Source organism: Cyphomyrmex costatus, unplaced genomic scaffold (genome assembly GCF_001594065.2).
Source record: "Cyphomyrmex costatus isolate MS0001 unplaced genomic scaffold, Ccosl1.0 scaffold5, whole genome shotgun sequence".
NCBI classification, from domain to species: Eukaryota; Metazoa; Arthropoda; class Insecta; order Hymenoptera; family Formicidae; genus Cyphomyrmex; species Cyphomyrmex costatus.
In genome coordinates, this window is record NW_017279267.1 from 972,522 (window position 1) to 997,332 (window position 24,811).

Sequence of the window (24,811 nt, forward strand, 5' to 3'; positions counted from 1 at the left end):
ATATAAAACATTCATTGATACCTTGAATGTTTGAACAATGAATAGTTTTAGATACAATAAAAAAGGCTATAATAAAAACTACTTTATTCACACAAAGCTTTTACTTCCTAAAACTATTTTCTGTTTCGACTGATATTTTCAAAATTCACTTATACAAAATTTTATTAAAATCAATTTAACGGATCCTTTATAATTATTTGTGTGTGCGTTGTTTCTTATTATATTACAGGTTTTCGAAATTTTCTATGGTCTCGTATAATATTACAATGTAAAGCAGATTTAACAGAATTTCATTTCGAGGAGAAAGAGAAATTTTTTATTAGATGGAACTTCACGATAATTAAGCACACGATTCTCTTGTTTCGACGATCAACTATTCAATGCTATCTCGTTGCAATCAAAAACGTTAGAAATCAAGCGGTGAAAATCAATCCTATTCAGATTCCGTGCAGCCGAAGCTCTGTCATGCTCTCCTAGAATCGTGTCCGGGGAATTAGTGCCGAGCCTAGAGCACCGATATATCGGTTCCCTGCAAATGACCTGGTTCACTGCAAAGGTTGCAAGGGTCAATTAATCACAATATCACCATCATCCGCTTCGCGTTATCCCGCGGTACGTACTGGCAGCTTCGCTTCTAAACGCTCTCATTCATCACCGGCACCTGATATCGGCTATTTTCGAACACGCAAGCGAAAACCCGACACATTTTCTTGCATTATTTGACTTCGATTAAACGTGCGGGTCGCGTTTATCCGACGTTCGATCCGCTTTTTGCTCCCCTAATGAAAGATGCATTCGCGATATCGACGATGAAGAAGATGAATTTGCCATCGTAACCTGATCGAAAACGACGTGCAACATCTTAATCGAATAACTTTTTTGTTGTCATAAATAAAGCTGCCAAATAAAATTTTAATAATCCACGGAATGAACGGTTTTACTGAAAAGTATCTAAAAATTTAGCTAGGTATATATATATATATATATACAGGGAATGGAAAGTTACTTTTTAAAAATAACTAGTTACAGTTACTCGTTACCGAGTAAAAAATGTAACTAGTTACAGTTACAGTTATCGCTTTTTAAAAGTAACTCGTTACAGTTACCGTTACTTGAAAAATAACTTTTCGTTACTTTTCCGTTACTTTTTTAAAATCAATTTAAAAATGTACTTTTGCTTTTTTTTTTTATATGTAATACTGACAAATATATAGTTTTATTTAAAAAAAAAAAAAACAATGTAGAATGGCTCAAATAATAAATTAAATAAAAGTAAAATGAGAAGGGTTACGAGCCAAAAATGAAACAGTTTATTTCCGATAAGAACGACGATGACAATGTAATTAAATGTATAAATATATATTAGAACAATACATAGATAAAACAAGATAAAAACAAACGACGTTTCGACACTTATTGTCATCGTCTTTTAAACTGTTTCGCTTTTGGGTTCATAGCCCTTCTCATTTTACTATTATTTAATTTATTTTTTAATTTTTTTTAAACACAATTTTGTAATTCTAAAACCTGTAAAATATGCAGCAAACTGAAATATTTGTATGTCCTATGTATTACATAGAAGATAGAAGTGTAAAATAATTACTGAATCATAACGGCCGAATGTCTAAGGGCTTTCAAGTCTTATTGATAAGCGCTATAAATAGCATGTATCCAATCGAACCGTGTTCAATCGTGTGCAAAGTAACGACAAAAGTAACTGTAAATTTCGTTACCGTTACCCAAAAAATGTAACTCGTTATCGTTACAGTTACCAAAAAAAGAAAGTAACGCAGTTACCAGTAAAGTTACCAAAAAAGTAACTTGTAACTGTAACTTCGTTACAAGTAACGAGTTACTTCCATTCCCTGTATATATACATATATACAAATCTGAAAATAAATCTTGTTAAACTGTCAAAATAATTCTAGAGTTTCAAACTAGTTGCTCAAACTAATTTGCTATAGTTCAAACTAGTTTTTAAAATGTTGCAAAGCTTCTTGCAACATTGTTTGTTATGCTTGAGTTTCCTACTTAATTATTTTGATGGTCCAACTAAATTATTTTAATACAAATCTATTTTTATCCGAATTTTTAGATACTAAATATATTTCAGCATATTGTACTATGCTTTAATAAAATAGTTTTCCCATGTAGATTCCTTACAATTTTAGAATTCCTGCCAGAATTATAATCACTCAACCGTTTTTTCTGCTCTAAATAATAGTTTTAAAATTAAATTATATGGTATATATATATATATATAATTTTATTAAAATCAATTTAACACTTTGCAAGTTAACTTGTAGTCATTTGTGTGTGCGTGGTTTCTTATTCTATTACTGTTTCCCTTAACTTTCATATTATCATATATTTCGATTTTATATTATATTATAATGTAGCAAATTTAACAAAATTTCATTTTGAAGAGAAAAAAATGTTTCAAACAAAGACATGATCAAAAATATAATTCAACGTTATATCAAGTTAAGCCAAACAGCGTCAATAAATTAAGTAAATTTAAAAAAAAAAAAGAAAGAAATTACATTACACAATCTGCATATATCATAACTATGCATATTTTATTCATCCTATTTTGTTGGAATATTTCAACTCGGTTTTTACCTGTATTCCCTGGCGACGTTTGCGTTTAAACCATAACGTACAAGCTTTAAGGGAGAAAAGCAACGAGGTGCAAAAGCGTAAACGAAAAACAAACATATCCGATGACGAACACATGCGTGAATGAAAAGCGTGAATATTTCGGATACGTGATCGATGACCGCGTTTATTCGTACCTTTGCATTTTTCACAGACAACACGGCGCGACAGGGGAGCAAATGTGGGGCAAATCGAAACTATACAATTATCCGACATTGACTATTCTCCTCGTAGGGGGTCGGGGGTATTTTTAATCCCCCGCGACCGCGCGCGCGGGGGAGCGGTGGCGACGAGCTTGACGTCAAGCGGGCTGGAGACGCGGATGATTTGCTCCGGCTGTATACATACGTATACTTTGTCAATAGCATAGAACACGCCGCCGTTCAGGTGATCGATCGGTCACCGCCTTCCTCTTGCGATCGTCTCCTCTCCCGTAACGATATTTTTCCCCTTCGTTTTCTTGGCGGCCGCGCGTCTCCCACTCAGGTGATCGATTGTCGTCTGGCATTGAGATCACTCGTCCGCCACGTGGAATATCGATAATTTTAGTTGCACACAATGCTACTCTATTAAATTATCGCCGTTGGTACGAGAAAGGGAAGATCGTCCTCTTGAAAAGAAATAAGAGAGGAGTTATGCAACAAATCAGAGACTGTATGCACTGTGAAAAGCATATGAACGTATACACACATATAAAATGTATATATTATATACGTATTCCGTTATAATCCTGTGATTTTTCCACTTATCGGTTATGTAACTTTGCATACCTTGTTTATAATATATACACACAGAAAAAACAATTTAGCTAAAGTATTTAAAAATTAAATTAAATATAACTAAATATAAATCTGAAAATAATTTTATTGGACTATTAAAATAAGTATTTACAATACTCAAGTTGGTTGCTAAAATGACAAAATCTTTGCAGCCTTTTATGCGTCATGCTTAAGTTTCCTACATAATTATTTTCATATGTGTATTTAGTCAAATTTTTTGATACTTTGACAAAATTGTTCTTTAGTGCATATATTAAGTCAGATTAAAGTCAATTGCGATTAATATCTTATTAATAATACATATTGCATATACAGTGTAATGATAATAATAATGAAGAACTGACGTCAAAACTACATATTATACGAAATACTAGTCACAAAGACAGTCTATTAAAGAACCTGTCTATATTTCCATCGACAAATGTCACCGAGGATAAACGTAAAAGCCAAGGAGAATACAATCGTTTATTGTAAGTCACTTACATTAGGTCAAGTATAGCTTTTATCTTTAGATGTATTTTCCCATTTCTCAAACATGCACGACATTATTAATATACTGCTTCACTTCATATTTCACTTTTTTAATATAAATATTAATATAAAACATATAAAATAAGATATATATACATGTAATGATATCAAAATGATCAGTATATCAAAATAGAATTTCATATAACACAAGTATACATACACACAGTTTAAAATATTTTTTCTTCTTTGTTACGTACTATTATTATCTAGTAGGTAGTGCTATACAATAAAAAAAGTTATGGCCGAAATTCATAGTTGGTTCTTATATTTATGACCGTCTTAAGTACAACCCAAAGATTAGGAAATTAAGATTAAGATTAAGACTCAAAGATTAAGAAATTAAGATATCATAGATATGCAATCATAGATCCACATATTAGGATTATAAAATATTACTTAATATAATCTTGAAATAGAAACTGAACATGAGAATATTATCTTTCACAATTAAATCAAAATATTAAAATTATTCTGAAGGAATAATTTTGCCGAAATATTTAAAAAGTATCTATTATATATATCTATCTATTATATATATTATCTTTTATATATACAGATCCAAAAATAATTTTGTTGAATAATAAAAATAATTATAGGTAACTTAAGTATGATGATCAATGTGTTGCAAAAAGATTTTGTCATTCTAGCAACTAACTTGAACATCAAACATAATTATTTTGGTAGTCCAATAAAATTATTTTCAGATCTATTATTTAAATTTTTATATTATACTTTATAGTTAAATCATTATATGTGAGATCAAAAATAAATCGATATTGCGCTAAAGAATTGGAGCTCCTAATTTCATAATTTTTTGGTGATTATTATTATATTATAAGTGACATCTAGAAACAAAATGCTATATATAAAGAGATATAAAACGAAACGCGCAGAGCGTATGTGTGTATGTACATGTGCATGCGCTGCATCCTTCTGCAGTTACGTATCTGGCTGTTGGCGTCTTCATGCGAGTTACGAGGTGGACAGCCATGCAGGCCGAACAATGATCCCAAAATGTCCCCGCGCTTATTCGGTTAAACCGGTCTTTAAGAGGCAAGCGAGGAGATCGAACCCGTGTCACTGTACCGCCTGTTTACCGTACCGACTCACTTATTTTCGGTCCACGCGAATTCAATGGCAAGCGACGCTGGCGATAAGCCAACGGCGCCAAGACGCTGCTTCAATCGTGAATCTCTTCGATAATTTCACTCTTTGATTTAATGGCACACCGATACTCTCGTTACATCAGTGTCGAACACTGTAGCCAAAAACATTTATCACCTTGAGTGGTAGCAATTAAATGATTGATGAAAAACCATTAATGAAGTCTAATAATAGTTTTAATAAATTCGATTAATAATTAAAAATTGCTCGCCATAATTTTCAGCTAAATGTATGTGACGTGGAAATCTTAAAATATTTATTAGGTTTAAATTTAAAAATTAAACTAAAAAAATAGAATTTGCATTTCTAATATGTGTATACAGTGATGTATATAAACTAATTTATTGAATTGTGGTAAAAAAAAGTTCTACAATGTTAATAAAGCTGGTGTATACAATTTTTTATCAAACTTGTATATTTGTATTATTAAACTATGTATTACTATTATTAACTATGTATTACTATTTATAGAAGCATTTTAGCAAGAGACACGAGTAACACGCAAGTGAATCATTACATTCTTGTTTGCCAATGTTAAACAAAAGTGGAATGAACACTGTTCAAATGAACACTGTGTTACAGTTTGTGTTGTACTATGCCTCTTGCTGGAAAATATTATATATATTATGACACTATACGTTATTAAAATTAAATAATATATTATAATATATATAAATAAAATAAATAATAAATACATACATAAATTAAAAAATGTATCAACACTATAAAATGTATATTCATAATGCCAATATAACTTGATCAATGCAATTGGCATTTTCGAGTTAATTAATTCTGTTTTAATATAACTGTGAGAAAATTAAAACTGATTACACGAGATTCAATCTGCATTTTTTGATCAATATTTATAATGTGTGATGTAATTTGTTGTTATATTTAAAATTATCTTTAAGAATAATTTTAAGGATTCCTATGGAAATATAACGGAAAGAAAATATATAAGGGGCTAACTGATCAGAATGATCCTGTTCCGCTTTTTTGTGCACAGTAAACTTTACTCCTTCGTAGCTTCAGTAGGATATATGAGGATATATTTAAATGATAAAATGTGATTTGTATAATAATCCGATATCAAGAAACAACGATCTTATATTTAAGGGATATAATATCACTAATTTTGTATTCTTGCCATCAAGGTAACATTTAAACGATGATATAATACGAGTATTAACTTTTACCTAATGCAAATAAAAAATGTAAAATTTAACAAATTTATGTTTTAAAAAATAAATTTAACAGAGAGTCAGGCTCCAAAAGAATATCCAACTAAATAAATTAATGCCAATGAGAGTCAGCATGTTTATATTTTAATGTAATCCTACTCAATCTTTGCAATTTGATATGTAATTTAAATGATTTTGTATATCCACAGATCCAGATTATTCAAATTATGTCCAATAATCTTATTAGGATATACTATATCCTTAGTCTTATATCCTAGATCAGAATAATCCTCGTAATTTTATATATTCTAAGAACAATTTTAAGTCAAAATATATTTAAGCGTAAAAATATTCTACTAAAATTTTTAAATATAAAGTAGATACAAAAAATATTAATTTGGTTATATTTATAAATGTAATGAAAATGAAGTATTTTTTGTTTATATTTTTAAATCATTTTTCTTAAATTTTATTTTGCAAATTTTTTACACAAATTTTATTAGTATTTTATTAATATTTTATATTTAATATTTGTGAGAATATTACAAAATAAATTTTTTATTTAATTTAATTTTGTTTTTGTAATTTAGAAAGTGCAGTTTAAAAAAATCTGGTTTTTTCAAATTACAAAAAAAAAACACAACTTATTTTCTTTATAAAAAAAGTATGCAAATATATATGTTTTACATATTAACTCTTCCAACGAATTTTTTTACTTTTAAGAAAATAATTGAAAATCGCGGAAAAAGTCCATCATTTTTTGAAACTTTTCTGAAAAAAATTTTCCTCGGAAATTTTAAAACTATATATAAAACGAAAATGGAAAAGTAACGAATTGTTATAATACTTTTCAAGTAACGAGAGAAAGAGATAACAATAAATTACTTTTGAAAATTAGTAACTATAATAACAGTATAAGTACTTTTCTGACTCGGTAACGATAACGATAATTTATTTAAATTATTTTCAAAAGTTATTTTCCGTTCCCTGGTGCATGTCCATGCTAGTAAGAGCTGCCAGGATTGGTTCTTATTAGCACAGACACGCACCACATTCGTTTTCGACATTATGATTTTATCGACAATTTTACAAAATAGATATATGGTACTTACCAAGACTATTACAAAATATTTATAAAATATTTAAAATATTTATGAAATATTTAAAAATATTTTAGAAATACTTGTATTATAATATATATAGTAAATACTAATATAATGTTATATTAGTTATATAATGTTGTTAAATAATATTATTTAATTGTTGTAATGTAATTGCTGTAATTTATAGCTAAAATTATAACATTGACTTTTGTACTATAAAGAAGGTTTTCTTTTTTCTTTCATGATTTCTGGTTCTTGCTATTTTCTCCAGTCACTACGAAATACGAATCTTCTATGAGGGCGCTAGTATACAGCAGGTGTTACGTTAACAATCGCGCCCAATCGCGTCAGATTGAGGAACTGTCCGTTACAAACCGATTCAAATACGACGCTGTGCGGTCCTCGACTTCAACAATGTTTAAATATATTTGTTACTTGTTGCTCAAATTCACTTAATATGTGTTATTATCAGCAATTTCGTATAATTAGCATGAATAATGAGTGAGAATAATGTGCTTTGTTGGCAAACAACTCAGAAAGCTGGAATGATCGTACAAATTCTCGTTCAAAAATTCCGAAAAACGCAATTATTTTTCTATTTTTTTTTTTAAACTTTTGTAGTGTGTGTGTCTCTCTTTCTCTCTCTTCAAGTCAACAGTTTTTTTTACACATTTTTTTAACACCTTTAAACTTTGTGTTAATTTTAATTTAATTTTTGCTTTCCATAGATTTCAATTTCGTAATTTTAATTAATTTAGTTTTATTTTGACTCTTCGCCAACTGTTTATCACATTATCGTTCGAAAGTTATGTACAAAAAATAAATATATGTGAATGTAGATGTTTGTAAATGTCCCGGGCTCAACACTCGAACTCTAAAATTTAAAATACAATACAATTATAGATATAATAACATGTCCTGTATTTTCCTATATTTTTTTGTACCATAACAATAAAATTGTTTTGTTTACTCCAAATGTGTCATCTAACAAAATAATGGAGAACTACATTAATATACACTTCCTGAAAGTTTATAAAATCTAAAAAGGCTGTATGTATATTTAATTCCAAGATGATTTGGTTTTTGTTACTTATTATTATTCATGAAACATTGGCTAACAATAATGGCAATATAGTCTTAAGAAATTTGGGGGAGAAAGAATATTCCTTATTAAAAGGTAAAAAATTGAAAAGTCGAAATTGCTAAGAACAATAGTTAATAGAAAATACATTGAAAACACATTTTCAGCAAAATCATCATTGCCCCAACATGGAAAATGTTGGCATACTGCGCTCCAAACATTGGAGAGCAACTGCAACCAATTGAATGATCACAAACATTCACTTCTTGCTCTGCACCTAGCAAATTGCTTCTTAGAAGATTCTGGTCTCACACCCTACAATTGTCATTTCAGTGAAACAGATGACGAGCGTCGGTAAAATGAGTATTTTTTATTAATTACTTATTTATGTCTGATTTTGTAATAATTCACCGATATTTATATCACAGGAAATGCATTGGCGACATGACAGACCGAGCCTTCAGTGTTTACAATGAATTCTACACTCATGCAACTCATATCTGTTTCTTTTTAAATTATGAAGCTTGGCAAACTGAAGTTGAAAGTACTATAAAGCTGTAAGTACATATATATAATATTTTTGCATATGTAAAATGCAAAAACTCACGTATTTTTACATATTTGAACTATATTTAATTATTCTACATATTTAGATTGTTTCAAGTATCTTCACGAATGAAGGATCAATTGTTAGAAGCATCGGAAATGCAAGATACAATTTTAAACAGTCAAAAGGAAGGTCTGCGTATTCAGAACGAGATTCTAGATCATGGCAAAGAACTTGGGACTGTACTAAAGACTTCGTCTGATACAGTTAGTAATATGGTATCGGATTTCAAGTGAGTTTGTAAGGATGATTTTTGTTAACGTTTAAAACTTCAATAAATGTAAATACTATATAAACTGTCAATTTAAAACTTTTGATTAAATTTTAGAGAATCGGCTAAAGATCAGAAGGAGTTACTTTATGAGATCTTCTCATATATACGTACTTTCCAAAGCTGGATTATTGGAGAAGTGTCTTGGTTTCAATCTATTATATTTTATACTGTTAGCTGTATTCTGTGCGCATTATTCAGTTCTTCTAGAAGAACAGTTGATGCAAGAGTTGCTCTCTTTAGTATCCTAAGTCTCAATATAGTGATTGAAAGAATACTCGTTCAATATTATGATAAGATTATTTTTCAATCTCCCGATGATAAGGTAATTTTATAAGAAAGTTATAAAGATTGTTTTTCATAAAATAATACTATTCCATTTTCTCCTATAGGTGCACCTGCTAAGTACAACATGGTTGTGCAGAAAAATTGCCTTAATGCTTTGTGCTATAACGTTATTCTGTACATATTACTATTATAAAGATGGACAATTGGAAAATTATAAGGCTTTACAAAGGATTGAACAGCAGTTAAATATCATACAGAAAACTCCAATTATTTCCAACATTGAACCAATTCGTATGTATTTTATGTACAATTTCATATGGATGCTTGGATCAAATTTTCGCATAATAGATTGTATTATGTTTAGGTTATTCGAAACGGCTTGCGTTCAAACGTTTGCATACAGTTTCTGATAAACAAGGTATTGTCGATGTCAAGAATGAAAAATAATTACTTTAAATTTAAAACAATCGTCATATATGTATATACATACATACTTTAATAAGATAATTATATAAATGGAAATAAAGATGTTTATAGATCTTTATAAATATTTACAGGAACAGTTTTTATATGTTTAAGTGTTAAGTATGATAATAAATTGTTTTACAATATATTAATGCATTGATGTAGCTCTACAATAAGAAAAGCACTATACTGTAGGATATTTTCGTAAAAGATTTGTTATCTGCTTTTGCGAGAAGTTCTTACTGTTAGGCACAGGTAGTTTTTCTTGCTGTGAATATATACGTTCTTGATTACTTTGATAAACCTGGAAGCACTGATTCAATGCTTTTAATTCTGGGGTACATCTAGTGTCCTCAAACTCATTTTCTTCAAGACACGTCAAAAGTAAAGTCATTTGTAATAAACATCCCTTATCTGAAAATATAAATATATTAAAATTATATATATAAGAAATTATAAAATTCTTTTAAATTTTAATTTTATTGTCAATTGTAATAAAATGTGTTTTGTGTAGAATGAAATTTATAGTCTATGATCAGTTGTATCGTAACAAATATATAATACAACCAGTATAATTATAGGATGTACAACAACAAAAATAAAATTGTTTTTCAATCCTTTTAAAAGCTGATATCGAAATCTATGATATAGTTACTAACAATAGCTTGTAAGACTCATTTAATTTATTAATTAAAAGGCACTAATTAATTTCAAGGAATCAAGATAAATATTGAAAAAATGAATATTAAGATTCATTTTCGCAATACAATAATTTGTAATTACCTTAATTACAAATTATCAAGAAATTTATGATTGAATTTCATTAATTTTTTAGTAACCTTTAATTTTTACTATATATAAAGATAAGGCTAAATATATTTTAATAAAAATAATTCAAATTTATAAATGTAACAAAAAATTGAATTGTTTGACATTCTTGGCCGAGATTTATAACTGAATATAGCAAATAAAGCTACACTGTCAACTATGAAGAGATATATAATTAAATAGGGTCAATAAATCATTTCTAGAGGGATAAATATACCTTTTACCCTCTGATTCTTCGCGCTCACATAAGCCTTTAATTTTAATGGCATAATTTCTTTAAAAGGCACCTTCTTTTCATTCTGTGGTTGTCTCGCGTTGCGAAATAATATTGACATCAATTTCATGTTTCTGTAACGTAATATAAATATATATAATTTAATATACACTACAAATATGAATATTACATAAATATACAGCAAAATAATATATAAAATTAATATAAATTTCTTTAAGAAAGTGAGGTTAAGTTTTTCAGATCTACGTCAGTAATTAAACGCATGATTTTTTTTATATCGACATATAAACACAATTAATGGCGAAATACAGTTCTGATAATCATTAACAATTTTTACTGAACGTACATTAATTTTTCTTGCAAAAATGTCTATCAGAGTTGATCGTAACAACAATCACGTTAGACTTTCAAGAAAATGCAACCTCAAGCGATCAGATGGCGGTAGCGTTTACTTTCAATTTCAATTATGTTCCCTCGTGTTCTACTCCATCGTGTTTTCTTTTCGCATTCGCAATTTAAAACGGTAGAGTGCCGTAGAACACGCCACATGAAATTATTGTTATACCAGAACGTACAAACGCGAAATCCAGCTTTTTAAGAGCAAAACAAATAAAAAATCAATTAGGTAAAACAAATATTAGCTTGATTTCTTCGACTGTAATCCTGTACTTCTCGTCTTTCTTTTTTCTTTTTAGACACGCGCTTCGTGTGAATTAAAATGCATGAATAAATTGCATAAAGAAATGGAATTCTGTATATTGAAAATTTCTATCTCTCTTTTCCTCTCTCTTGTGTCAAAGGCAGTCAAAATCGTTTAATAATCGCGCGCTATTTTTATCGCGCTGAAAGACGAAGAAATCGCAAGCTTATAAGTTTCTGGGGAACGATGTTGTGTGGGAATACTCGGAATGGAGAGGAGAGGAGCAAGGAAACGTTATCGCATTGATGCTTATAACCTCAAACTGTCTCCAAGTTGCGCGTGACTGTGTCATTTTGGCGGCAAGGCCACACGTGTATTCGGCTGTGCCAAAAGGAAATCGGTGAAAGGGAAATTTCGTCAAGCAGGGTAGCGTCAAGGTTCAAGGATCAAGAATGGCGGAGCACCAAAGAAGTGAGTCCATTAAACCGAAAATGACGGACGTCTTTTGTGCGCGCGATGCATCTTAAGATTTTATTTATTTTTTTTTTTTTTATTCCTCACGGAGATATGACGCGACGCGCGCTCTCAAGAACTAAACGGCGCAAAAAGGCGCACTGATAAAATTAAATCGCAGGAGAGGACAGGAGAGAGACAAACGATGTTTGTGAGATTAAAACGCGCGACGCTGCGACGCGAAAACTCGTCGATAATGCATCGTACGATGTAACTTTTTTTTTCCTCACGCGATCGCGAGCGATTGTCGCGTTGTGAAAAATTTCACGCACGCGATAATGATCGAATGACGAGTATATATCGCTTGTCTTATCGTGAAATATGTACCGTGGAATTTTGGTAAATTCGTTACGCGGTTTGATCCGTAGATCGAATTTCAGATTTTTTTTAGTTCAGATCTCTGGACCCTTTTGAAGAGTGGCATGAGACATAAACGTGATTATTTTATCAACGTGTACTTTATCATTTCTTGAGATAATCGACGCAAAATATTTTCTGTTTATTTAAAATACTTATTTTGAAATAACGCATATATTTTTTTGTATTTTTGAAATTTAAATAAATTTGAATTTTAAATTCAAATTATTATATATAATAAATATTATTACATTATTTGTTTATTTATTTATATATTTTAATTATTCATATATACAGGATGTTCGAAAAATCGCCTGTCGCACTTCGGAAAGTGATTCGGGAAAAAAAGAAGAAAAGAAAAGCTATATAAATCCGGAAATGTCGTTTTCAAGTTATAACCACTTTTATGTTTAAAAAAAAAAACAAATTATTTTTCATAATCATAATTTATTTCATAGTGTTTTAACATAAATAACTTCTTTGATCTTAAATTGAAGTTTTTTAAATATATGTATATATAGGAATTTTAATGCATGCAATAAGATTATTATTTACGATACTATAATATTATTATTGCTTTGTCAAATAAATCAAATTTTTTAGATATTTTTGAAAAATTGTTATCTTAATTATGAAAAAGCTGTTGTAGTTTTTGAGATTTTAAAAGCGATATAGGAAAGTAAAGAACACAGGTATAAATGCTGTAATAGAATGACGTGAGTTTCGTATATATTGAAACGAAACTGGCATCTCGGAATTGGAGAACTGGCTTGGCTATTCTAGATTTTGACATAAATTTATTTACAATGTTTTGCAGCCGCGAGTTTAATTCATTCTAGGCTGCCTTGAAAAGTAGGTCCGCGTCCGCGCATTAACTTTGCCCGAGGCACATGTAAAGAAATATATTGCGCATATGCAATTATGTTTTTACTTTCTTCATCGTTTATAATTATGATGACTTTACGTTTTTTTTTTTTTTCGTAAGAATGTATTGTTAAAATCAGCGAGTTGGAATGCAATTGTTATAAATTCATAATATTATTTTAAATAATGTTTAAACTATTAAATAAGCATAAAATTTTAAATAAACTATTTCATGAACATAATAAATGAATATAATATTTTTTGTCGATTATCTAACAAAGTGATTGTTATATATGTATAAATATTGTTATTTTTGTGCTATTCTTAGACTTCTTTTCACATCCTTGGAATACAGTGATAAATGAGAAATAATTCAAATTATATATCGAAATAAGCATGTTTAGTTAAATTTAAAGTCATTTTTATAGTCTTACTATGTCACGATCGTTTTATTTTATGTGCATTTCAAGTGAGCCAACAAAGAATTTAAATTTCAAAATTCTCTCACGTTTCGCTATTCCGATATCGTGCTTCCAACCTTCGCACATAATGTCAAAGCTTCAACGAAATGCATTATTGTAATCTAAAGTGTAATATTATATCCGCGATTACCTTTTATATTATCTTCAAGAACCATTTATGTCAGAAAAGAAAGAATTATGGTGGCAACTTTTAATTTTAACTAAATTAAATTTTATCAATTGTGTATACACTGTATAAAAACAGGAATGTACCTTCTTGACGATTAACAAATCTCATTGGATATCATTGATTAAATTGTATTATATGATAATAAATAATTCGTTGTCGTTGTGAAAAAATGGCTAGATTGTTGATTGAGACAATTTTGTTCTATTTGAGTCGGCAGATATACATTTCTTCCCACCGAATTAATTGCATAACAAAATTATTAACTTGATAAAAAAAAGTAAAATAAATATTAGAAGAAATTAAATATGTAAAAGCTTAAAAACAAAACAATCGGATTTGAAATAATCTTGCATGAATTGTTTTCAAATTTAACAGTTGAGTATCATATCGCTCAAACAATTGTAGAGGTCTTGAACCTGTAATTGGTCGAAAATCAAGTAGATCGTATGTAATGATACCGACTATATCAATTGGAAGTCATCTTTGAAAATAAGAGTGCGAGAAAGCATATTTCACCGCTATGATGCTATTCAAGAACTGCATACTCATTGGCACTCTCGATTGATAATTCATTGATTTGCCAGTCATTGTTATTATGAGAATTATAACACAATACATAAATATCTTTGCATGCCTAATTTGTGCGTGGTGTTCACTATTTTTACGCATGTATAATAAATAAAAAATGGATAATGGTTTCTCTAAACTTTATAATCTGATAATAATAAATAAATTATTACTTTTATAATATTTTAGTATTTTGTGTGAGTTTTCCTATTTCTTATAAGTTCTTTCATGAAATAATACACATTTTTAACATACTTTTTACACAATTTTGAAGAGAATGTGTTTTATTTCTTGCATTATTCTGTCTCTATACTTCCTAAAATCTTTGGAGTGGAATCTAATTCTAAAGAGTGACAAAGAATGAATGGTTCGATTATTAATTTTTAAGAGATTTTTCTCTTTGGAATTAGATTCAACTTCAAAGATTTTAGATATTACTTTTTGCATTATTATGCGCATCATCATCACATTTCCACGTAAACTATAATATTATATACATATATTATATATATATATATATATATATATATAAAATAGCTATAGTAAAACACAATAGTAATGTACAATATATATAATGATAGGTCTGTTATTTTTACCTGAGCTTCTTACATTATTTATCTTTTCCCCTTTACTATTCACGTTGAAGAAAAAAGGAGAAGAAAAATGAACCGTACAAAAAGATTAGCTAAAAAGAACAGGCCTTATAATAATATACAATACCCCGATGATGCTCGAGATCGGATTAATTCGCAGACAGATGCTTCGTCGACTTCAGACGTGTCTTGTAATGGTCGCTGGAACTTTTTTGTTGTGGAAATAGTGTTTGTACGAATTGCAAAAGGTTTAACTATAAGTTTAGCAACATACATTATATTGATGATGTACAAGAAATGAAATTGAGTCATCAAAGTCATTATACAAATGCCATATTCTCTAGTATACATACACTTTGCACTTATGAAAATAGAATCTACTCATGACTTTTTTACTTGTAAACAAAATATATAAGAGTAAATTCTCACGCAGAATAATGTACGATTATGTAATCGGATTCGCTGATAATAAAACTTATCGTTCTATAGTATTATTAAACGTAACAATTCGCGACTATCAAAGCTTTTGGTAAAAACTTATCTTTGTATTCAATAGATTACCGAGAAATATGCTGAAAAACTAAAATAGAAATTAAAAAAGTATTGTTTGTAACAAAATTTGTATAATAATGTCAATTTTGTATATAATAATGCCAAGATGGCGTTTGTAATCATTTAGATATTGCTGTATCAACAAGGATCAAATTATTTTAAACATATAGATTTATATTTAAAATCATTATGTTTATATTTATTATGTTATTTAGTTAATTGGTTGTTGTTATTACTAAATATTTAATACAAGCTAAATACTTGATTTTAAATAAATCCCCATATAATTTTCTATCTTCGCTCTATTGAATTAAATATATTCTTGAAATAATGAAGAGGGGAATTGAATTTTTTTATGGAAAATGATTGGATGATGGATTTATCTATCTTCGAGGGCACTCCATAATTGCCTCGTAAGCATTTACGTTTGCCTGATTGCACGTGGTACGCGCATGCAAGGCAAATCCGACGCTCAGTCGAGGTTCCGCTGGTGAAGCGGCGAGATTGTCAAAGAAGATCGGCAAGAGACTTGCTGGCACTGGTAATCAGTCGATCACATTTTTTTGTGTCTTTTCCGTGCGACTTGTTTGCAAAATCATGAATTCTGTGACGAAAACCATGAATACCTTATCAAGTAAGTTAAAAAAAGTTTTTATGTAACCTCAGTGTGTTCGTCATTTATTTTCACTATTATAATTATTTCATGCAAGTTCAAATTAAACTATATTTACGTGTCGTAGTTCTGTCCCAAAAAGTGATGACTTCATAATACTATGTGGCTAATAATCGTGTATTTTGATCAATGATATATTAGAATTTCTTATTTAGTAATAAATTATTGTCAGTAAAATTCAAACATTTATGAGTTTATAATTAAATTTAAAAAATGATAATTAAATGATAATTATGCGTTATCTCTCTTTTTATATTATGAGTAATAGTAGTATAAATAATATTATGTATTTTGTTACTGTGTGTGATTAAATGTGAAAAATACAAAAAATATGTGATTTTGAACTTTTGTGTGCATCGAACATGCTGAATAGAGGAAAAATAAAATAAATAAAATTTCTTTAAATTTTTTTTCTTTCGAGGTCATTAATCTTCACATGACGTGTACATAATAAAATTTAAAGTTTCCGGTTTCCAGATATATAAAAGATGGTAAAGAGACAATCCTTTTTTACTTTTCAATACTAACTATATACTGTTTATTTTACGGACTAATGTTTTAATTTTTTAAAGCAATGGAAAATATATTTTTATCCTTAAAATAATACTGTGATAATCACTTTTTCATTAATGATCAGTATTTTTCCACGCAAATTACATTTTTTACTAATTAGGCTTTATATTTTTAAAATTAAAGTTCAATTTACGTAGAAAAAAATTGATCAATAAAGGAGTATAAAAATTTATAATTATTTAAAATTTACCATTAAAGAAATATATAAATAAAAAAGTAATTTCTACAGTATTAAATCATTTTAAAAACAAAAATTGAGATTATTATTTAAACTGTTCCAAAAAGTGCATTAAAATAAAAGATAATTGTATTAAAAAATAAATACAATTATTTATTTTAGACTCTCCATATCCTTGGGTCGAAAATTTTTAGACTTTACTTGTTACATCTTTCTTGTGTTTTTAGTTTCTTTTGTTTCCTTTTTTGTTTTTATATATATCAAATATCAAGTCTTATTTAAATTTAAAAAAGGTTTTAGTAGTAAAAAAAATTGTGCATGGACATTATAACACATGACGATTATTTTCAAAAAATAATTAAGAAAATTATCTTTATTCCTATCTTTACATAAGTTGTTTTAGTGTCTGAAAAATTTCGCATTTACTGTTGATGTCAAATTACACAAAAGAATTCTCATAACTAATTATGTAAATTTAAAAAGATCCTTTTTACATTAACCGACATGAACATAAGGCATAATGACTATATTCAAGGTTAATTTTAGAATGTACACTTACAAGAATGTATAAACACAAGGATTCGCTCTTATTGAAACTTTTATAGGATATACATTGAATAATGTTACTGTGTGTCGTGCAGGAAAGTTTACCTTAAATGTGTAAAATATAAAATTTATCTGATTATAAGAAATTCAAAATGTGTTGATAATTTAGTAAAAGAAAAATCAGTTCTTTACACGTTAAAAGATAAAGATTTTCTACATTTTTGTATTAGACGTGAATATTTCACATGGTTAATTCTTAAGGTTGGGAAAAGTTACTCTTTTTTTTGGAAGCTATTTATAAAGTTCATTTTTTTGTAAGTATAGAGATAGATATATCCTTACAAATAATATTTAAATGATTACACGTAATGTTGTTTTAGCATGAAACTTGATTTTACAAATAGAAAGACGCATGAAAAAGCTTCATATGTTTGCAAATTTTAAACATAAACTTTTTTTTAATTCGGTATTGGATTCATCAAGTGTGTCGCATTATATTAACCTTTTGAAACTTTGTGTGCATTTGTAAACTTTATATTCAAAAGAATAAGTTCAAAGAAAAGTGTCTTGTCAATAATTTTTACTTATTCACATATATAAAAACATATAACAAATTAATTATATGTGACTGAAATAATAAAATACTGATTACTAAAAAAGTGGTATACAATAAAACTTTTTAATAACGATTCATTTAGATAGACATTTACAATATATGATAAAATGCAAATATTATAAAATGATACAAGTGGTGTTTACTGAAATTTTGCAAAAGAATTTTCTAAAAATTACCGGATTTTTCAGATATTTTTGTTCAAAACTCCAAGTAAAATTAGAAAACTTTTTAATGCAATTTTTAAATAAATTAAACAGCAAGTAACATAAAAATATATATTGAAAATTAGCAGAAGACAATGTTCTACGAGACTATATCCATCGTTTTTCACAATTGAAGCTGCGGAACTTGTAAGGGCTGTGCTGTACAATCAAAAGAATACTAAAGAATAGAAAATACAGAATAAAAATGTTAACCTATCAGAAACTATGTACTACAAAATATATTCAGTTTCGATAGGTTAAAATTCTTATTTTTTGTTCCTTTGATTATCCACAACAACCCCAGAGTGATAAGGAAAACTCATTACATATAAATAATTCTGTTGAGTATTGTATGGTCACCTTGATTTTTTTTAAAATTCGCAAAACCTTTAAAAATATACATAAATATACATAGAATATGAGCTGAAGTGAATAAATATATTTGATTTGACATAGAATATGTATGCCGTACTTACTGCTAATTGATTATCAACATTTTATATAAAAAATGATTAATGAAACAATTTTCAGGAAGAGATAAAGTTTAAGAGTAAAAAATTAATAAGTCTAAAAATTTCCTTATCCAATAAAATCCCATAAAAATCCTTAATTTTTAAAATAAAAAAGAAATCTCTGAAAAATTTTAATGTTAACCTAGGAACATCAACGGAAGAGAGCCTGCAGTATATCAGGCAGTCCCTGAAATCGGAAGAAATGGATCATCTAGAAGGAACTCATTTCGATAGGCTCATCCCGCACGTGTTTGTTACTTTTGGAGCGTCTGTAAGTTCATAAATAACTTTGGAAGAAAATATAAAATATGCAAAGTAAAGTTGCAAAGTAATTGCAACTAAAGCCGTGTTCCACTTGCTTATAACGATCTTGGAATCATTTCATCCTTATCGTTTATTAAGTATTAAATAAGAACAAATAATACTTGCGAGCGCCAAGTGGAATACCCTAAATGTAAATATTTGTTGAATATTATACACATTATTGAATAATAAATTCAAATATTTCGATTTATATAACACACAGTTTAATATATTAAGGCTTAAATGTAAAGATGGTCGTAACTGGTCGTAACTGAGTCACGGAATGTAAGTTGTACTTAATTGTATTTGTAGATTGACCAAATATTGTGCATTGACCTACGATTACGACTCACGTTTCGCGACTCATTGTCAGTTATAGCCATTTTTGTGCTGAGGCCTTTACTCATCGGAGACGTATCGTTTTTTACTGGTTGCATTTAACAATTGATAATGAGTTCACTCATGATTATCATATAGGAGCACACAGTTGAAAGTTAAATTATTATGCAAAGTTGTTAGAATTTAAATTGATAAAGTTTTGATTACAGGATTTATATTTATCCTCTTTTGTTATTGTGTGTGTTTTCTCCTGACCTTTTGTGCATTATAAATGAAATTTTATCCCCGCTGAATTTCGCTAAAAATATCATAAAAAATAGCTAATTACAGGCGTTAGTTTTTGCAATAAAACACTCAGTCAACAATTAATAAGAATATTAATTTTTATGCATTATTATTCCGTATTATAAAAGCAATTTTTAACAATTTCTCAGTTTATATTTACTTGAGTTAGGAATATGTAATTACTATATTACAATTTTCAACTATGCGATTGAAATTTTGTTTCTTCGGATATTAAAATTCGATTGTAATTTTTTATTAACTGTATAATAGTTAATAAGCATATATTCATTTTTGTTCATCAAATTTTATTTTTAATTTTTAATGTAAATGTTGCATTTATTGATGATAAAAAGGGCGATCTTGCCAAGAAGAAAATTTATCCTACTCTTTGGTGGCTCTTCCGAGACAATCTTCTACCAAAACCAACCACTTTCGTCGGCTACGCTAGAAGTAAATTGACGATACAACAATTACGTGAGAAATGCCATCCGTACATGAAAGTGAAGTCGAACGAGGAGGAGAAGTATGAAGAATTTTGGAAGTTAAATCATTATATTGCTGGCTCCTACGATCAAAAGAAAGACTTTGAACAACTGAATCGTAAATTACAGAATTTTGAGCAAGGGCACACTGCACACAGGCTATTTTATTTGGCATTACCACCGAACGTGTACGAAAGCGTTACGGTACGCATCCGACTTACCTGTATGGGAGAGAAGTAAGCAGAATTTTGAATATATAATACATGAAATAAATTTTCCATTTAAAACGAAATAATCGACAAGCAGACAATATAAAAATCGGAAAAAAAGAAAAGATAAATTAAAATTATATTCCAAAGTTCCAAATTGTTTCATTGATAAATATATGGAATATATACCTAATATATATTTAGTAAAATAATCTAAATACAAAAAATATTTAAATTATTCTACTAAAAATACGTATTAGATATAAGTATAATTAGATATGTATGTATATAAAATATATAAAATTTCAGAGGATGGACGAGAATTATAATCGAGAAACCATTCGGTCGCGACGCCGGCTCATCTCAAAAACTCTCCGATCACTTGGCGACGCTATTCAGCGAGGATCAAATCTACCGTATTGATCATTATCTTGGCAAGGAGATGGTGCAGAATCTGATGACTTTCAGATTTGGAAATAGGATATTCAACCCAACATGGAACCGGGACAATATAGCCTCAGTGCAAATCACATTCAAAGAACCATTTGGTACTCAGGGTCGAGGTGGTTATTTCGACGAGTTTGGTATCATCAGAGATGTGATGCAGAACCACTTGTTGCAAATTTTGTCCTTGGTAGCAATGGAAAAACCTGCCTCTTGTCATCCGGATGATATCAGAAATGAGAAGGTAAAGGTTCTTAGATGTATCAAGGACGTGCAACTTGATCAGGTAGTTCTCGGTCAATACGTCGGAGATTCAGATGCTGAGGATCCGGAGGCACGCTTAGGTTACTTGGATGATACCACAGTACCAGTCGGTTCAAACACTCCGACATTCGCGTTCGCAGTACTAAAGATAAACAATGAGAGATGGGACGGAATACCATTTATCTTGAGATGCGGGAAAGGTAAGAAGATTGAAGAGAATTCATTTTTCAACAAATATATAAAGGCTCTTTCTTTAATCATGTTATGTCGTAGCGTTAAACGAAAGGAAAGCAGAAGTAAGAGTACAGTACCAAGATGTACCGGGTGATATTTTTGATGGAAAGGCAAAAAGGAACGAATTAGTGATAAGAGTGCAACCAGGCGAAGCATTGTACATTAAAATGATGACAAAATCACCTGGCATAACGTTTGACATGGAAGAAACGGAATTGGATTTTACTTATGGTAGTAGATACAAAGTAAGTAATTTCAGTGATTGAAGAATTTGTCAAATTTGGTGAAATTAGAATCGAATATGTACGTTATGTTCTCATTATAAATGTTATTTCTTCCAGGGCCTTAAATTACCGGATGCCTACGAGAGACTAATTTTAGATGTTTTTTGCGGTTCGCAAATGCATTTCGTGCGAAATGACGAGTTGCACGAAGCATGGCGGATATTCACACCACTGCTTCATCAAATCGAAAAAGAAAAAATTCCACCGATTCCATATAAGTATGTATAGTATAAAGCAGATGTATTTCTAGTGCGTGCAAAATATGTTATTTATGAAAAATTTTAGGTATGGTTCTCGAGGACCGAAAGAAGCTGATGAAATGGCAAAAAAACATAATTTCGCGTACTATGGTTCATATAAATGGGTGAAACCGTGAAATCAATGCCGACACTGTGATATGAGATTTCATCGCGCAAAGTACAAATTCGAAGATATTTAAATTAAAAAAAATGTTATCATTGACTATCACATTCCAAAAATTTTGATAAATCGTTGTACAACATATTTAATATTTTTATACAATTTTATGTAATATTATGTATATATGTATACATATATATATTTCATGTTATTCCACTTTTATTCAATCGAAGGTTTCTACATATTCGATTTTATATGTATAATAATACAAGGTTTGTTCTGATGTCGTTAAGCTTTTTGCATTAATGTAGAATATATATTGAAGTGGGGAGGACCCCGTTTGCCTACAAATCGATTGCCTACAACACCGTTTATCTACATTCCATTTGCCTACAGCTCGATTGTCAACATGTATTTTTGCCTACATCCCGATTGCCTACAGCTCAATTATACCTACATTCTGATTGCCGACATGTATGTTTGCCTATCGGGATGTAGGCAAAAATATATGTCGGCAAAAATTAATGTAGGCAATCGGGATGTAGACAAAAATAAATGTAGGTAATCAAGCTGTAGGAAATCGATCTGTAGGCAAATGGGATGTAGGCAAACGGTGCTGTAGGCAATCGATCTGTAGACAAACGGAGCCCCCTCATTAAAGTGTACTTTTTGGCAGACTTGATGATCAGATATAGCTATTTTTTGTCGTGCAGCGGTATTTAACAAAGCAATAAAGTTGATTCTTTGTAATCTTTGTACTAAACCTTCAAATCTGCAAGATCCAATAATAAATGAAGGAAAATTCGTAATATTTAATTTAAAATTAAAGCAGTAATGTTCTAACTTTATAAAAATGTCAGTGTTTATAAAATAATATACGCATATGCATAAATATATATATATACACAAATTATATGTGTGTATATATATATGAGGCATTCCATGCCAAGTGGGCCACCCAATTTTTGGGCTTTCTCGTCGCAGCGCTCTTTTCGCTTGTCGTTAGTGGGCATGAAAGGCAATTTTGAAAATAAAGTGCAGACGTATTCTTATAGAAAATTGAACGCTCTTTCACGTAAGAATATTCTTTTTTTGATCAGACCGGTTTACGATGATGTTTTTCAGTTTTGAACTTTTCAAAATGGCGGCGCGCCTAAAAGGCCGCTCTCAATTTTCTTTTAATATAGCTCAAAATGTAGCTCCAGGTCTCTACTTTGTTACTCTAAAAGGACTTAATGGCACACGCATTCGTTTAGGAGTAAGAGCTAGGAAAGTGAGGCAATGTCGCTCCGTCCCCCTGCCGCACCACTCATTTTCCTCACTTTCCTAGCTCTTACTCCCAAACGAATGCGTGTCCCATTAAGTCCTTTTAGAGTAACAAAGTAGAGACCTGGAGCTACATTTTGAGCTATATTAAAAGAAAATTGAGAGCGGCCTTTTAGGCGCGCCGCCATTTTGAAAAGTTCAAAACTGAAAAACATCATCGTAAACCGGTTTGATCAAAAAAAATAATATTCTTACGTGAAAGAGCGTTCAACTTTCTATAAGAATACGTCTGCACTTTATTTTCAAAATTGCCTTTCATGCCCACTAACGACAAGCGAAAAGAGCGCTGCAACGAGAAAGCCCAAAAATTGACGGTTCTACAGTTCGGTAACCAGTTGGCCTACAGGTATATTATTTGGCATAGAGTCTTTATTCATCAAACTGTTCAAGTTCACGCAATATGAACGAAATCCATGGAACTTCGCAAAATGGATGGCCCACTTGGCGTGGAATGCCCTATATAGTATATATATCACACACACATACACTTCAATTTTCATTAATTTAAATATTACTGTTTTAGTTTTAAATTACGTATATTATAAGTATATAGTATGTTATAATAAAATTAATATTGTAATATCGAGTAACATTTTCTAATTTTATATTCATATATTTTTTAATTTTCTTAAAAACTTGACGGTAATATTCAATTTTGCAATTAATTACAGCTAAAAGGTTATTTGTTCTAAGTTATATGTATAGATTCTCTTAAGATTTTTACTTTATTTCTTTATTATGACAAGTTTATAATATTAAATTATATATATATGTATATATATAATATATATATATATATATAAATAATACTATCATCATTTTTAATCAAAATTAGTTACAATGATTAAATTTTATTTCTCATGAATAGAATATTTTATCCTCATGAATAGAACGAATTTGTTTCTTTATTTGAAGAATCAAATTATATTAAATAAGCAATTTAATTGTGTGACGTTTATAAATTGTTTAATCTGTTGATATCTGCATTTTTTATATTTCAATTTATTATTCTTGCACAATCCAAATAAATTCTGCACTGAACTTGTCGATGC

General features: G+C 29.2%; 2 protein-coding genes across 2 annotated transcripts; one reads left to right on the forward strand and one right to left on the reverse strand.

Moving 5' to 3' along the window:
- Positions 1–8,487: 8,487 nt before the first annotated feature.
- Positions 8,488–22,497, forward strand: Zw (glucose-6-phosphate 1-dehydrogenase Zw). The gene is made up of 11 exons (XM_018545619.1): positions 8,488–8,593; positions 8,665–8,851; positions 8,926–9,054; positions 9,577–9,700; positions 9,768–9,954; positions 19,376–19,500; positions 20,510–20,874; positions 21,157–21,755; positions 21,829–22,034; positions 22,131–22,291; positions 22,359–22,497. Exons 1-11 carry the CDS (start codon positions 8,488–8,490, stop codon positions 22,447–22,449), a joined length of 2,280 nt encoding a protein of 759 aa, XP_018401121.1. The 3' UTR covers positions 22,450–22,497.
- Positions 10,252–11,834, reverse strand: LOC108778443 (coiled-coil-helix-coiled-coil-helix domain-containing protein 1). The gene is made up of 3 exons (XM_018545621.1): positions 11,538–11,834; positions 11,174–11,304; positions 10,252–10,542 (listed from the first exon to the last, which is right to left on the reverse strand). Exons 2-3 carry the CDS (start codon positions 11,298–11,300, stop codon positions 10,313–10,315), a joined length of 357 nt encoding a protein of 118 aa, XP_018401123.1. The 5' UTR covers positions 11,301–11,304; positions 11,538–11,834; the 3' UTR covers positions 10,252–10,312.
- Positions 22,498–24,811: the final 2,314 nt, after the last annotated feature.